This window comes from Propithecus coquereli, unplaced genomic scaffold (genome assembly GCF_000956105.1).
Source record: "Propithecus coquereli isolate 6110/MARCELLA unplaced genomic scaffold, Pcoq_1.0 Scaffold69, whole genome shotgun sequence".
In the NCBI taxonomy this organism is placed as follows: Eukaryota; Metazoa; Chordata; class Mammalia; order Primates; family Indriidae; genus Propithecus; species Propithecus coquereli.
The window spans coordinates 1970057-1984638 of record NW_012152951.1 but is presented as its reverse complement, the minus strand read 5'-3'; the positions used below and the strand labels follow the sequence as shown (position 1 = coordinate 1984638).

The 14582-nt window shown below is 38.2% G+C and overlaps 1 protein-coding gene across 1 annotated transcript in view; it reads right to left on the bottom strand.

Moving 5' to 3' along the window:
* The window catches only part of CUBN (cubilin (intrinsic factor-cobalamin receptor)), a 259342-nt gene extending 255860 nt beyond the window's left edge, over positions 1–3482 (bottom strand). The window contains exons 1-4 of the mRNA XM_012660902.1: positions 3370–3482; positions 2845–2974; positions 1520–1615; positions 910–948 (exon numbers count right to left, since the gene is read on the bottom strand). Coding sequence (XP_012516356.1) covers positions 910–948; positions 1520–1615; positions 2845–2974; positions 3370–3482 — 378 coding nt within the window. The remainder of the gene's footprint in view (positions 1–909; positions 949–1519; positions 1616–2844; positions 2975–3369) is intronic.
* Between the last annotated feature and the right edge of the window lie 11100 nt (positions 3483–14582).

Sequence of the window (14582 nt, the reverse complement as noted above, 5' to 3'; positions counted from 1 at the left end):
AGAGGCATTCACACTGGACAATCATTAAGCACTCTTCCTGAGGGATGGGGCAGGGAGGACAGTCTGAGCTCACTTTGACCATGGCCTCCGGTTCCTGACCTTTGGTAAGAACTATGAGCCCTCCAGGAGCCTGCAGACTCCAGCGCTGTCTTGTTCCACAGCACTATTCCTTGCTCGTTTTCATTCCCTCAGCTACTCCCTAGAAGGACGACGACTGAGGGGTCAATACGTCATCAAAGTGGAGAAAGGGAATATATGAACTTGTTTACCAAACTTAAAATACCAAAAATGGAGGCCAGTGCTTGAAGAATAATCAAAACAGATCAAGAATACTAGAGCAGGGATTCTTACCCTGGAATCTCCCCACTCTTATGCAAAATTTTAAATACGGGGAGATTCTGTGCATTTCTCTGTGTAGAAGGTATGGCTTCCATGAAAGTCTTAAAAAAGGTCAGCTGCCTACAAAGGGGGTAAGAAGCCTAAGTTTACACAGAACCGTTTACACACGTCGTAAAGTTATACAACATTTGCTCTAAGAAATTGTCCATGTTTAATTACCAGCAAATGTAGTGTTAAGGGAATTGGAATATTTTGTGATTCACCCCAGACTTCTGGGCTTAATGATGACAGGATTAGGGGTGCCTGTGAGAGGAGCACACGTGGGCTGCAAATTCAGGGTCACAGACCTCATACACTCAGTGACCTTGGGCTGGTCACTCATCCCCCTTAGACTCAGGTTCCTCATCTGCATCCTGAGAAGCCTAAGCTGGGATAAGAATTAAATGATGAGAAAAAGCAAGCCTTTGATATTAATCAACCGCCCACCCTTAAAATGAGGATGCCACCTTTGTCAATGATTCTAGCATATTCTCTGCAAAGACGTTAGATATTTCATAGTATGAGACTTACCTGCTGTAAGTCTTGAAGCTCTCTCTCAAGATCCACAAGCTAGCAGTGGGTAAGAAAAGCTTCAATTAGCTGGTTTAAAGGCATTTCACATGTGATGTTACACCCCCGCCATACATCGCTAATACCCTCTGCTAGGGACTCACTTCATCCATTTGTCCTGTTCATACAGCCTTTTCTCTCCTCATTCCCCTTCCCCTCCAGGATTCCCTTCCTTCCTATTCCCTTCCATCACACAGATTTCTTTTTTTAAAAAAAGGCATTTTTTAAAAGAAGTATAATTCACTGAAAAGTTGACTCTGCTTCTCCATACACAGTCCCCGTGAGAATTTTCATAAATGTCAGTGATACACCCACTTCACCCATCAGAAGGTTGCTACCAGAACTTGAGCAAGGCCTGTGAATGCAACAAGGCCTTGCACAGCAATTCCTACCTTCTGCCACCACTTTTATATCCTCCATTAGGGCTGTGTCGTTTAGGCAAAAGGCCCGTAATTATACCACTAAATCTCTAAAGGGGATACAAAATTGGTATATTCCCTGCAAAATGGTTGCTCACAAAGTTGGATTAAGGAGAACACATTTGCTCTTATGATGTGGATGTCAGACTCACCTTGGAGTTGAGCTGATGGATTTGACTAGATATATTTTGAGGCAGACCAGTTGCATTCCTTTTTAAATCTATAATATCATTTTTGTTTTCCTGGATCTAATTTTTAAAAAAGAAAGAAGAAAAACACTGGTGAAAAAATCATGTATATCTTATAGGAATAAAATAAACTTGAGTAGTAGTCTATTTTAAGCACTAAGATCTTGCCTATTATTATGAAAACCAAAACAATGCCGTGTATAATGAACATCCGACTGAAACAGCCAAGGCATAATTCCACCTACTCTTTTCAATGACAATATATCAATGTATTTTCCACTTGTATATTTTCTTATAATAACAGTTTAGGGTGCTAATTAAGAAGCCTGGCTTGGAATCAGACCATTTGGGTTTTAAATCTTGACTCAATCATTTATTGTGTGTCCTGGGCAAGTTACTTAACTGCTTCAGGGTTCCTTTACCTCCCTTATAAATGGAGTGATAATGAAGCCCACCTCACAGGGAGCTGTGAGGGTGGAATGAGATAACGCACAGAAAGTGCTAGGCACAGTGGGTGGCCATAGGAAGCTCTAAGTGATGCTGTCTTCTAACATTATGAGTGATACATCAGTGTGATGTAGTAAACATTGAGCACTGAAAACATTTAATAAGGGAGGAGAATAATCGGCCAATTCTGTTCTGTGGTACAAATAAACTTTCTCTACACCTTCTTCTGGTCCTCTCCTTCCTCTCCTCCCTTGGAGAGGACTTCCAGTTCTACCCTCTGTGCCCTCTCTGAACTAGGGTACACTACCCTGTACAATGAGCCACTTTTCACTGGCATTACTTGCTCTACCCACCATTAACCCTAGGTCATTGTTCTTTACAAGAACACATCTTACATCCAACTATGTTCTCTGTGCTAAAGATTCAAGGAACACCAGGGAGAGGGTGAGGGGGTGGTTGAAGGCAGGTTGATTAATGGGTACAATCTACAGTTAGACAGAAGAATTAAGACCTAGTGTTTGATAGATCAGTAGGGTGACTATAGTTAACATTAATGTATTGTACATTTCAAAATAGCCAGAAGAGAATAATTCAAATATTCCTAGCATGAAGAAAAGATAACTATTTCAGGTGATGGATATCCCAATTACCTTGATTTGACCTTTATACATTATACGAATGTATCAGATTATCACATGTACCTCAAAAATATGTATATCTGTTATGTATCAATAAAAATAATAATTTAAAAAGATTCAAGATATAGTTTAATATAGACCTGTTCAATTAATTTATCATATATGGATATACAAAATGACTTGAAGATATTTCCCGTATATTACCTGATGCAAACATTCACTGAGGTCTTCATCATTTAATTTAATTTTTCCTAGGGATCCAGTTCTAAATTCAATGTTTTGGGATGACCCCGTAAGAAACACTAAATTTCCCCTCTCTGTAGCCATCCGAGGCCTATATAATTCAAACCAAAGAATTCATCAGTAATTAGCATATATAATTTTCAAATCAACACAACAAAGTTTCCCACTGAATAACTGACTATGTACATCTTCACTTTGTGATCGTCTCAACCAAACTGTTCCTACTCACCTGCCATTTCTTTCTTTGCAAATTTCTTGGAGATGTCTCCCAGTAATTGCCTACTTGCATTATTTGCAAAATGACAAATGAATAATTTGTGTGTATGAAGGTAATTCCATATACCTATCTAACTTTTTTTTTCCCTGTTTGCTTTTTGACATAATTTTTCTCAAGAAAAATCACACCTTTGTTTATCTGGCTATTTGGGAAAACTGGTGTGGAACTACCCCCGTCCATCAGCAGGAATGATCCATGTATTTACTTACTGTTGGAGATCAGCGTTTCTGTTTTGCTGCTGCAGCTGAAGTCCACCGGCTTCACCATCTAATTCAGCAAGTGTCAATAAAGTAACCAAACTAAAAAGAAAAGGTGAGGACATATTCCTCACCAGCCTCCTGTCATGTAAGAGGGTGGCCACTCCAACCGAGTGTGGGAGTTTAGAGAACAGCAAACCAGGCAGGTGCACTTTGACCCATGGGATATCCTGTAACTTTTCAGCTTTTTCTTCTTTGCCCTGGAAGGCTATGTTATTTTTTCTTTCCAAGGCATGTAAATGATTTTAGATCTTCAGTACTCTTCAACTTGTGGGAGGTCAAAATCTACCGTAAGTGATGCACAACTTAATCATTATCTGTTTGACCTTTGAAACAGTAACGAGCAGCTTTTGAAAACATGCACTGAAACAACTTTTGCTTAAGAAGTAGCCACCTTTGAACAAAAGTAAACTTGGTTACATTTACACCTTTCTCTGATCCTCTCCTTCCTCAGCTCCCTTATGGAGGAGTTCCAGTTCTGCTCAATGTCAGGAAAACTGTATATCCACATGCAAAAGAAGTTGGACTCTTACCTTGTAACATATACAAAAATTAACGCAAAATGATTTAAAGACCTAAGTCTCAGAGAGAAAACTATAAATCTCTTGGAAGAAAACGTAAGGAGAAAGATTGATGACCTTAGATTTGGTAATGATTTCTTGACACCAAAAGTACAGGCAAAAAAAAAGAAAAAAGAAAGAAAGAAAGAAAGACAACCAAAAGATAAATTGGACTACATAAAAATTAAAAACTTTTGTGCATCAAAGAACACTATCGACAGAGTAAAAAGGCAACTCCCAGAATGGGAAAAAATATTTGCAAATCATATATATAATAATGGGTAAATATTCAGAATATACAAAGAACTCCCACAACTCAACAATAACAACAACAAAACCTCAATTTTAAAAATGGGCAAAGGACCTGAATAGACATTTCTCCAAAGAAGATACAAAAAGGCCAAAAAGCACATGAAAAGATGCTCAACACCAGTAATCATTAGGAATATGCAAATCAAAACCACAATGAGATACCACTTCATACCCATTAAGATGTCTATTATTGAAAAAATAAATCATAAATGTTGGTGAGGATGTAGAGAAATTGGAACCTTGTACACTGTGGGTGGGAATGCAAAATGGCATAGCTGCTATGGAAAACAGTATGGTAATTCCTCAAAATATTAAACATAGAAATAATGTATGATCCAGCAATTTTACTTCTGGGTATATACCTGAAAGAATTGAAAGCAGAGACTCAAATAGATATTTGTATAACTATATTCATAGCAGCATTATTCACAATAGCCAAAAGGTGGAAGCAACCCAAGTGTCTATCAACAGATAAATAGATAAACAAAATGTAATATATACATACAATGAAATATTATCCAGCCTTAAAACCATGGGAAATTTTGACAGATGCTACAACAAGGATGAACCCTGAAGACATTAAGCTAAATAAAGTAAGTCAATCACAAAAAGAAAAATACTGTATGGTTCCACTTACATGAGGTGCCAAGAATGGTTAAATTCATAGAGACAGAAAGTAGAATGGTGTTTGTCAGGGGCTGGAGTAAGAAAGAATAGGGAGTTACTGTTTAATGGGTATAGTTTCACTTTGGAAAGACCAAAAAAGTTCAGGTTATGGACGGTGATGTTTGCACAATATGAATGTACTCAATGTCACTGAATCATAAATTTAAAATATGACTAAAATGGTAAATTCTATGTTATGTACATTTTACAACAATTTTTAAAAATTGAAACCATAGTTAGGAAAATAGAATAGGAACTGCTTGCTATAGACTGTCTTAGGAACAAAAAGAATACCTTTGCATCTAGATTTTCTGGTTTCAAAAATTCAGATAATCTATGAAAATCTTTGATGTGCCACCTAAAGTTTTAAATAGTATCTATATGAAATTAGTGTCTATATGAAATTAAATAGACTGTGCAGCTGGTATTATGACAAAACATAACAGTTTTACACCTGTTCTCTTTGATCATTACAATACAACAAAAACAAAAATAGCTTGCAAGTTACCGTTTATTTGAGCTGTACTGAGGTCAAGAGATGAGGGTTTTGTTGTTGTTGTTGTTTGTTTGTTTGTTCAAGAAATGGATCTAATACCATAAATGATATTTTGGGTTGAATACATTTCTTAACAGTTACAATAGTCCAAGTCTTCCTTCCACCATTAAGCTATGTGATCAGACCACATCATTCAATTTAGAAGATCAAACAGAACTAATACTTTTTAAAAACTCCTAGGATCTAAGACACAGGGGAAAAAAAAAAAAGAAGGCTTCAGGGTGAAGGTTTTTGTTCTAACTCCCAACATTCTTGGGCAGTGACTAGAAAAATGGGGGAGGGGAGCTATAGGAAGTGTGAATAAAGAAAATAAATTTTTTTAAAAGAAGAAAAGAAATTTATTGGAGTAATAGAACCAAGGGAGAGATAGATCTGTTTTATGCTATTACCCCAATGAAGTGATTTATCCCTGTCTCATTATCGTTAGTAGCTACTACAATTTTGAGCTCTTTCTATGTGCTAGACATTGTAATGAGTGATTTATATAGATTACATCATTTCATCCTTGAAACAGATGGGGAAATTGTTTTTTAGAGATTAATTTTTACTCAATGTCTCCACATCTTTACTATCCACTTCTAATTCATTGTAACTTAATTGCATTTGGTTCCATTGAGCTCATATTTTTAGATACCTAATTTGTGCCAGACTCTGCTATGCATCAGGTATGGTAGTTAATAAAATACACAGATTCTTGTCCTCAAGGGGTTTGAATTCTGGAGCAGAAAAACGGGGGAAAAAAGGTAAAGAGATAGACGGACAGGGTAGTTTCAGTAATGATGAATGTTCAGGGGGTGACATGACACAGGGTGACTCGGGAGAAGGGACATACTTATAGTGAGTGGCCAGGGCAGCCTCACACTCTCCAAGATCTGTGAAGCCTCCGTCCCAGCTCTAGGAATCTTTACTTTTCACCATCTCCATGGGACCCTGTGTGACAGCTATTAATACTACTACTTTCCATTCTTCCAGCGGGATGATATGGCTTGAGGACACGGCCCACTGATGTCCCAGTGATTCTGTGCTGGGAATACCGAAACCACTGGAGGGTGATGGAAATGCTCTACACCTTGGTTGTAAAATCATCTGTTGATGCGCTCAAACTGTCCATGAGCACATAGACCATTTATAAGAAACTGAATTCGAGGAACTATGAAAGCTCCGCTCTAAGAAAAATTTCTAGGTAACTACCATTATATGGGTTAATATTCATGCAGTTATGTAGTCTCTTTGAGGACAAGGATGATCATATAGAATAGCATATATTGTAATACCTTGTCTGGGATACTCAAATATTGACTGCTTTTAGATTTTTTTAAACCTTCCAGATTTCTCCTAAGTAGTCTTTTGTATCTGGTTATTTTCATTGAACGTAACACTTTTGCAATTCATCCACGCTGCACTGTGTATCACTAGCTGGTTCCTTTCTATTATTGAGCAGTATTTTGTTTTGCGGCTATTCCATAGTTTGCTTATCTATTCACCAGCTGATAAACACTTGAGTTGTTTCCGGATTGGGACTATTATAAATAAAGCTACTACAAACATTTACAAACAGGTCTTTGTGTCAACATACGTTTTTATTTCTTTTGGGTAAATACTAAGGAGTGGGATTGCTGAGACATATAGTAAGTATATTTTTAACTTTATTAGAAAATGTTAAACTATTTTCCAAGGCATTTTCCTATGGTATGGGTGAGAGTTCCAGTTGCTCCGAGTCCTTGTCATCACTTGGTATTTTCAGTGTTTTTATTTTTAACCACTCTGGTGGGTGTGCTGAGGTATCTCATTGTGATTTTAATTTACATTTCCCTAATGACTAAAGATGTTGGGTATTTTTTACGTATATTTGTATTTCTTCTTTGGCAAACTGTCCATTCAGATCTTTTACTTATCTTTAAAAACTGTAGTTTTTTTAATTGAATGTAAGAGTTCATACAGTCTGGATACAAGTTTTTTCAGATATATATTTTGAAAATATCTTTTTTTTCCAAACTGTGCCCTGTTATTTCATTTGCATGAGAGAATTTTCCAAGGACCAAAATAGGTGAGAAACAAAAGACTATTTTCTGAGTGATCCCACATTGTATGTTTCCATATGAAAATCTGGAAAAACTGAAGCTATATTCATAGAAAACAGATCAGAGGTTGTCTGAGGCCAGGAGTTGGGGGAGGAGACTGACTGCAAGGAAGCATGAGGCATGTGTAAGGGTGATGGGAATGTTCTACATCTTGATTGTGGTCGTGGTTACACGACTGTATAAATTCATCAAAACTCATAAAACTGTACACTTAAAATAGATGATCTTCGATGGATGTAAATTACAACTCAATAAAACTGATTAAAATGATTTCTCTTATATATCTGTAAACATTTCCATATATAAGGATGATGTAATACTAATGTTGGCATTAAATTAAATGCTAATAAAAGATGTCCAATAACTTTTAAATAAATAGTTACGGGTGAAATTTATCACAGTGATCCAGGTTTGTTTGAAAGCTTAACAACTTGCTATGGGAGCAGAGAGAAAGCCTGACAATGTGAAATATTTGGCAACTTTAGAATAGGATAAAATAGGATGGGTTAGAATGCTCCAGCACAAAAGACAATTCAAACTCTCTGAGCTCTGAGCATGACTATTTTCATGATTACATTTTCCTAAAGATCATTGGACTCAGCAAATCTTTCTAATGCAATAGAAAATGTCTACGGCATGATCATAATAAGAGCTTCCTCTTTTAAAGGATTTTTCTGTTTTATTAGTGTGTCTATTACTAAACAAAGTAAAAATAATCTCTACTCCTAATCTAGGTAAGCAATTCCTAATTGTCCCTCACGTTAGGAAAAAAAGAAAGAAATATTCTTTCAAGGTCTGACTTCTAGTGAGGAGTTAGGGAATTTCACATCCAGCTCACTTACTCAACTCTAGCTCAGATCAATAGACAAGTCAGACTGTCTGCATACATTGACTCTGTGTAAACAGTACAAAAATCAATTCCTGTTTCCATGGCATTACCACTCATTCTGTTTCCTTACTGTATGCAGAATTTCTTTAACAAAGATGAATTAAAATAGTTGTAGATTCCATGACCTTCAGAGTTAGATGGTGAATAATTTTTCCTCCTTCAAGGTAACCATTCTGTAGACCTCAAATTCCATCTTTCACTGACTAGTAAATCTCCTATCTCTTCCCTAATCTGGATGCATTCCACTAATATTCTGTGTGTGCCCTTTACATATTAGCCATGCTATAGGATGCTAGGAATACAAAATATAATAAACTGCAGATTCTTCCTTGAAAGGCTCATGTCTAGGAAAGACCATATGATTAAAGGGCTAAGAGCATGGGCTCTGACACTCATTCATCTGGCTTCAAAATCTGGCTCCATCACTTACTGACCATGTAACCTTGTTCCTTCATCAACAGAATGATAATAACAGCACAGAAGGTACATAAAATGTTTGCACATATGGTCTACGCACATAGTAAATTCTCACTAAATACGAACTGCTATTACCAATATGTTAATAAATATAAGAATCCCTGATCATCCTCTATCCCCCTCTTGGGTTTGGGCTCCTTAATGCAAAAAAGAAAAAAAAAAAGATGGAAAATTTCAGAGTTGACTTTAAAATCTTGGCTACAAGGAGAAGCAGGGGTGTCTGATCGTCTCTCTTATAAAAGAGGATTCCAGAGCGGAGAGATGAACTGGGGACTTCGAGTGAGGAAGATGATAATTGACCCAGAGTTAGGGATATGATGCAAAGGTAAACTGATGTCTGGGAACAAGGCAAGGTGACTCTCAGAAGCAAGGAATAACTGCACGTTGGTGAGTGGAGAGGGAGATTAGATTTAAATCCAAGTGTCTTCAAGAGCAGGCAATCCAAAGGAAACAGTCTCTTCCTTGAGATGGAGCTAAGTCAACAGGGTGAAGGCCTTTTTTATGGAGTCCTAGCAAATGAAGCCTTTGGACAGGGAGGGTTTGCTCTGGGGACTGCTCAGGGTCAGGGGAGGAGACCAAGTGTGAAAGCACCCGGAAGAGAGCCCATATACACATTTTTTTCTGTGTTCATTAAAACTGTTAAGTCATAACACTGATAACATCAATGGCATTTCACACACTTTAAGTGTGTAATGGTTTCTGTGGTACTTTCGATTTCTACTCATCAGCCTTTATTCCCTTTTGTATCTTCGACAAGGCACGTGCAAACGTGTTTTGCTCTGTGGCTGATATCACACATGGTATATGGCATTCGTGTTGTCCCTGTTTCTCCAACTGAATGCTCAGTGAACTGCTAATCCATAATTCATGACTTGCTGACTTCTGTTCCCAATCCTGCATCATGGTCTCACCTGGCTCTCCCTTCATCCTGGCTGCACAGCCTTTTTTACAGACACCTCAGCTCCTTTCTCTCCCTCCTTCCCTTCTTACAAAGCAACCAGAATACAGTTAAAAGAATTATCCTCTCCTTTCTCCTATTATCTCGGCACAATCCTTGCTCCTTCTGAGCCATCCACTTCATCGTATTTATACTCTGAACCCTCAGTTCCACCACGACCCCACTCTTAAATAATCCCCAACACAATTTGCAAGTGAAAAATCTTGTGGTCGCCAAAAACGTACATGGAAGTAAAACCCAGGATACTAGGATTTCACAAGAGGGGAATTTTGGGTTGAGAAGGGATCACTGTAATCAGAACACTGACTCAGGGCCAAAACAAAAACAAAAACAGAAAGCTTTACTGGAGAGCAATGCAGGAAAGAATGAACTCTGCTTGGGAGGGCAAGGCAGGCCTCCTGGGAGTCCATCTGAGTCTTAAAGAACGAGCAGTTCTGCAGGTAAAGGCGGGGGATGAGGAGTTCCAGGTGGAGCAATGGTGTATACAAAACTGTCCAGTAAAAAAGAGCTCAGCAGGGTTAGACCAGTGTATGTACGCGGGACACAAAATTTTAAAAGTGAACCGGAAGACAGATCAAAAAAAGACCTTGGAATGTCATTTTAATGAGCTTTGATTTTATTTACTTTTAATAAGGGAGAATTATGAGAGAGTCTCTTAGGAAAGAGATTAACAGGGTCATGTTAGCATTTTACAAGCATCCCTGTGGAGCCAACTCTCAGACCCAGAGGTCGTGAAGAGGTTGGAGTACAGTTGAAGATGTGATCTGGGGAGGCTGAAGTTTAAGGCCATGGGTAGACAGAAGAGGAGACAGTGAGAAAGATACTTAGGAGGCAAGATCCACTAAAGAAATATTTGAGCAGTAAATATTTCATTAGAAATATTAGAAGGGCTAGTTAACACTCAGGTTTCTTGCTTGGGAAACTGGAAGGACAGAGATGCCATTAGCGGAATAAGAAAGAATGATCAGGGGAAGAAGATTTTGGAAGAAAGTAAATTCAGATTTGAATACCTAGCACTCCAAAGAACATACAACACTCTTTGCTGCCTTATGGGCCACACTCTGTAAGTGGTTTAATCATCTAAGATGGGTGTAGGGAAGAGCCAGAGATGGCCTAGACTAGAACCTTGCGACTCAAAATGTGGTCCAGGGACCTAGCACAGGCATCCCTCAGGAGCTTGTCAGAAATGCAAAATCTCAGGTCCCATCTCTGACCTAGAGAATTAGAATCTGCACTTCTCAAAGATCCCCCCTCTCTGCCAATTATCTGTACGCCATTAAAGACACTTGGGGTGGAGGCAAGCGGTGCCTGCCACTGCGTCTGTATTTCTGTTTCCCTATGTTTCTTAGATTGGTCTTCTAATTTTTTTATAAGTGTCTATTTTCTACTTCTTTGTCTTCTTTTGTTCTACTTTCTGAGGAAGCATTGATCTTTTAAATTTTCTATTAATATTTTAAAAATTTTGCCATCATTTGTAATTTCAAAAACTCTTCCTCTTGTTTCACAGTTGTAACATCTTCAATTAATTTAGAAATACTGTAGCTGCTTTTTGAAGTTCTCTTCTGTTTTCTGCATGGGCTCTGTTTCCTCTAAGTTCCTTCTCTCCTGTTTGTCTGCTTGTTTAGGTTTTTCCATTTCATATTGGTGGCTTTCCTCAAATACCTATTGATCCTTATGCGTTCATTTAAATTTAAAAATAAAGCATTGAAGAGTGGAAGATGAGCTCTGTAGGAATGGTGTTTATCACCCTAGGCTTTATCATATGATAAGTGAATGGCAAGCTGGCAATCCCATTAGGGGACCCCAAATGTCGTTCCTGAAAGCATTTTTCCCCGAGAGGTATTCACTTTCTCCAGAAAAAAATTCTCCAGTTTTCCATCCGGACTAGAAAAGGTTGCTGGAGGTTTTGCCACTGACTGCACAGACTTTATATAGCCCCTTGTCTTCTTTTTCTCCAAATTCTTGGAGCACCTCACTGCCACATTAGTATATTTTCTATAGCTGCTATTTTATATACCAACGTTCGCTTTTCATTCCTGTTAGTTTTTACCCAAATTCCATTGTTTTATAGTCTTCATAAGCTTGTAGTAGGGATATGTGAGGCCCTCAACAATGAGGGAACTTCAAAAGTGAATTTCCTGACCTTCTCTGGTTGCAATAAAGGCACATGTACAAACCCGCAGAGCTGTAGTGAGGCAGCATTATAAAGACGGTGTGACAACATGGAACAGGATATATATCAACATGCTCTTAGGTAAACAGCATGCACCAAAGTAGATAAGATGCCCAAGGCCCGGTATTGGCAGACTGCAGAATCAGCAGTTCCACTAGTCCAATAGGGCCACCCTGGAGGACAGCAGTTAGGTGAAGGCATGGCATTGACAGAGCTTCTTAAGTAGCCGGCTAAAGAATGCTGATTTAGTTTTTTTGATTTAATAGGGGGCTGTTCTTCTATCTTGAGTGCAATAATCCTTAAGTGATATTTCTGATAGGTCAGCCGAATTTCTCTGGAGGGCTGGTCAGTGTGGGAGTCATAAAAATGAGGAGAGAGAGTTGAGATGGAGAAGTGCCTTGGAGGATGGACAAACTGACAAGACTCATTCCCCTTACGCTAGCTCCCAATACACTTTACAGCTTCAGTCTGCCTTTGGTGCTTTCTTTAGTCCCTATTCGTTTTCTCATGACTTTAAAGCAGAACACTGTAGGATTCATCCGGTTTGTAGTCATTAATGGAAATATTCGTGAATATAATGATCTCTTTTAACCTTTATGACACTTAATTCGTTCTTTTTTTCAGAGATATAACATTGCTTAAAAGGTGCATTTACATATGCCAGTTTTGTGATTTTATACAAAATTTCAGGGCAATACAACATCGCTCCAATTGTCTGTTCATTTTCCATGAAGGATTACATAAAATAACTACGGAAATTGATGTACGTTTAAAACTATTCATTTGCTCATTTCGTGGGAAGTGCATTACCACCTAGGAAATTACCAAGCCCACTACTGAGATGAACTGATCTTTTTGAATGCAGTGTGGTCTTGACTCAGGGAACATAATACAGGCATTTGTTCTCCATGCTCATTACTACAACGATTACAATTATCTTTGAGTAGAATGAAAAAGAATTATGAGTTAATCATTACCATTTGAATAATTCAGGTTTGGCAGAGCTTTTCCTGGGAAAGCAGACTGTTACACATTATTGAGAGTTGGGAGGACTTTTCCACTTTCTTCAAGTATTTTTTTTTTAAATAAGTACAAAACAATCCCTTCATAAACAATGATAATGTAATCAGAAAATTCATATCCAGAGGCAGGACTGCAATAGGGGAATAAGGTTTTGGATAATGAGTGCAGAGGTGCTAATGGCACATGTATACACATGTGTGCACACACACATGCACACACACACAATTCCCAAACAGTAACTCAAGTGAATGCTACGTTTCAGAAAATATAAAATATGTATGGAGGGGGAGGTCTTGCATCACTGTAAGACAAGGATTGGCTAAGGATAGGGCACACAGCAGAGGAAACATAAATTGCTAGGATTAAGGGCTCCGAAAGCCAGTGAGGAGCAACACATCTTTCTCTACCTCCAACAACTCCTGGAACTGGGACTTCAGCAATTCCATGAGATGAATCCAAGCTTGATTTCCAAGAAGGTGGGAAGCAGTGAAGCAGAGTTTACTTTTGGTGAGGACCATGGGTGAATCCTCCTGGCATCCAGTTCCAAATAAACCTAAAAAGGACAAAATAAGTTTTCTGCTTGGTGACTCCTAAAATTTCCTGAAAAAGGCAATGAAGTGGAGGATTTAGAGACCATTTCATACTATAATCAAAGGAAAATGTCTGATTGCACTCAGATCTCAATGCGAATGACTACAGAAGTGTAGGCGGTAAATGACTGCAAACAGCTAATATGGGATCTGAAATTCGAAAAGGGGTAAATGCATCTTTGTGACAATATTTTGTTCGATCAGAAGAAGACAGCAAGTGAGCTGAGGGTGTCACCACTGAGGGAGAAAAGAAGGAAAAGTTTGGGGATACTTGGCATTCTTCAGAACTCTGCCTCTCGTACTTTTAATTGGGAAGACAGAAATAGAAACAGTACACAGAGGCATCTTTATCTTGCAAAGGGAAGCTCCACTTTATGGATGTGATTTATGATGGAAGGAGTGATTTAACAAGGCTGATGTCTTACAAAGGACCGTCCTTCCCAGGGGATTTGTTAATTGAAGTGCCACACAGATCCATGGGAAGATTTAAGGTGTTCTCATCCAGGGCAGAAAGAAGGAAGAGATGACCTCACCTCTCAGACTTCTTCGGTGCCATTATTCTAAGATCTGTAAAAAAACAAAGCCTTTGTCCCTTTGTGTGTTTTCTTTATAGTGGCTTGGACTGTATTTATTACAGGAGTACTGCTAAATCAGGCTTTGTCAACAATTCCTAGACTATGTTTAGAAGAGACAGGAACAATCTGCTAGGAGTTATACACAATTCTGGCATTAAACACTTTTCCTATAACATCTCTTGTGCTTCTCTTGTTTTAGGTGGCTGATAGAATTATTCAAACAATCCCCTAAGCCATTAAAGAACTTACAATCCTCTTATAATATTCAGCATATTCATACTCATGTCAGCAAGCTGGACAATTAT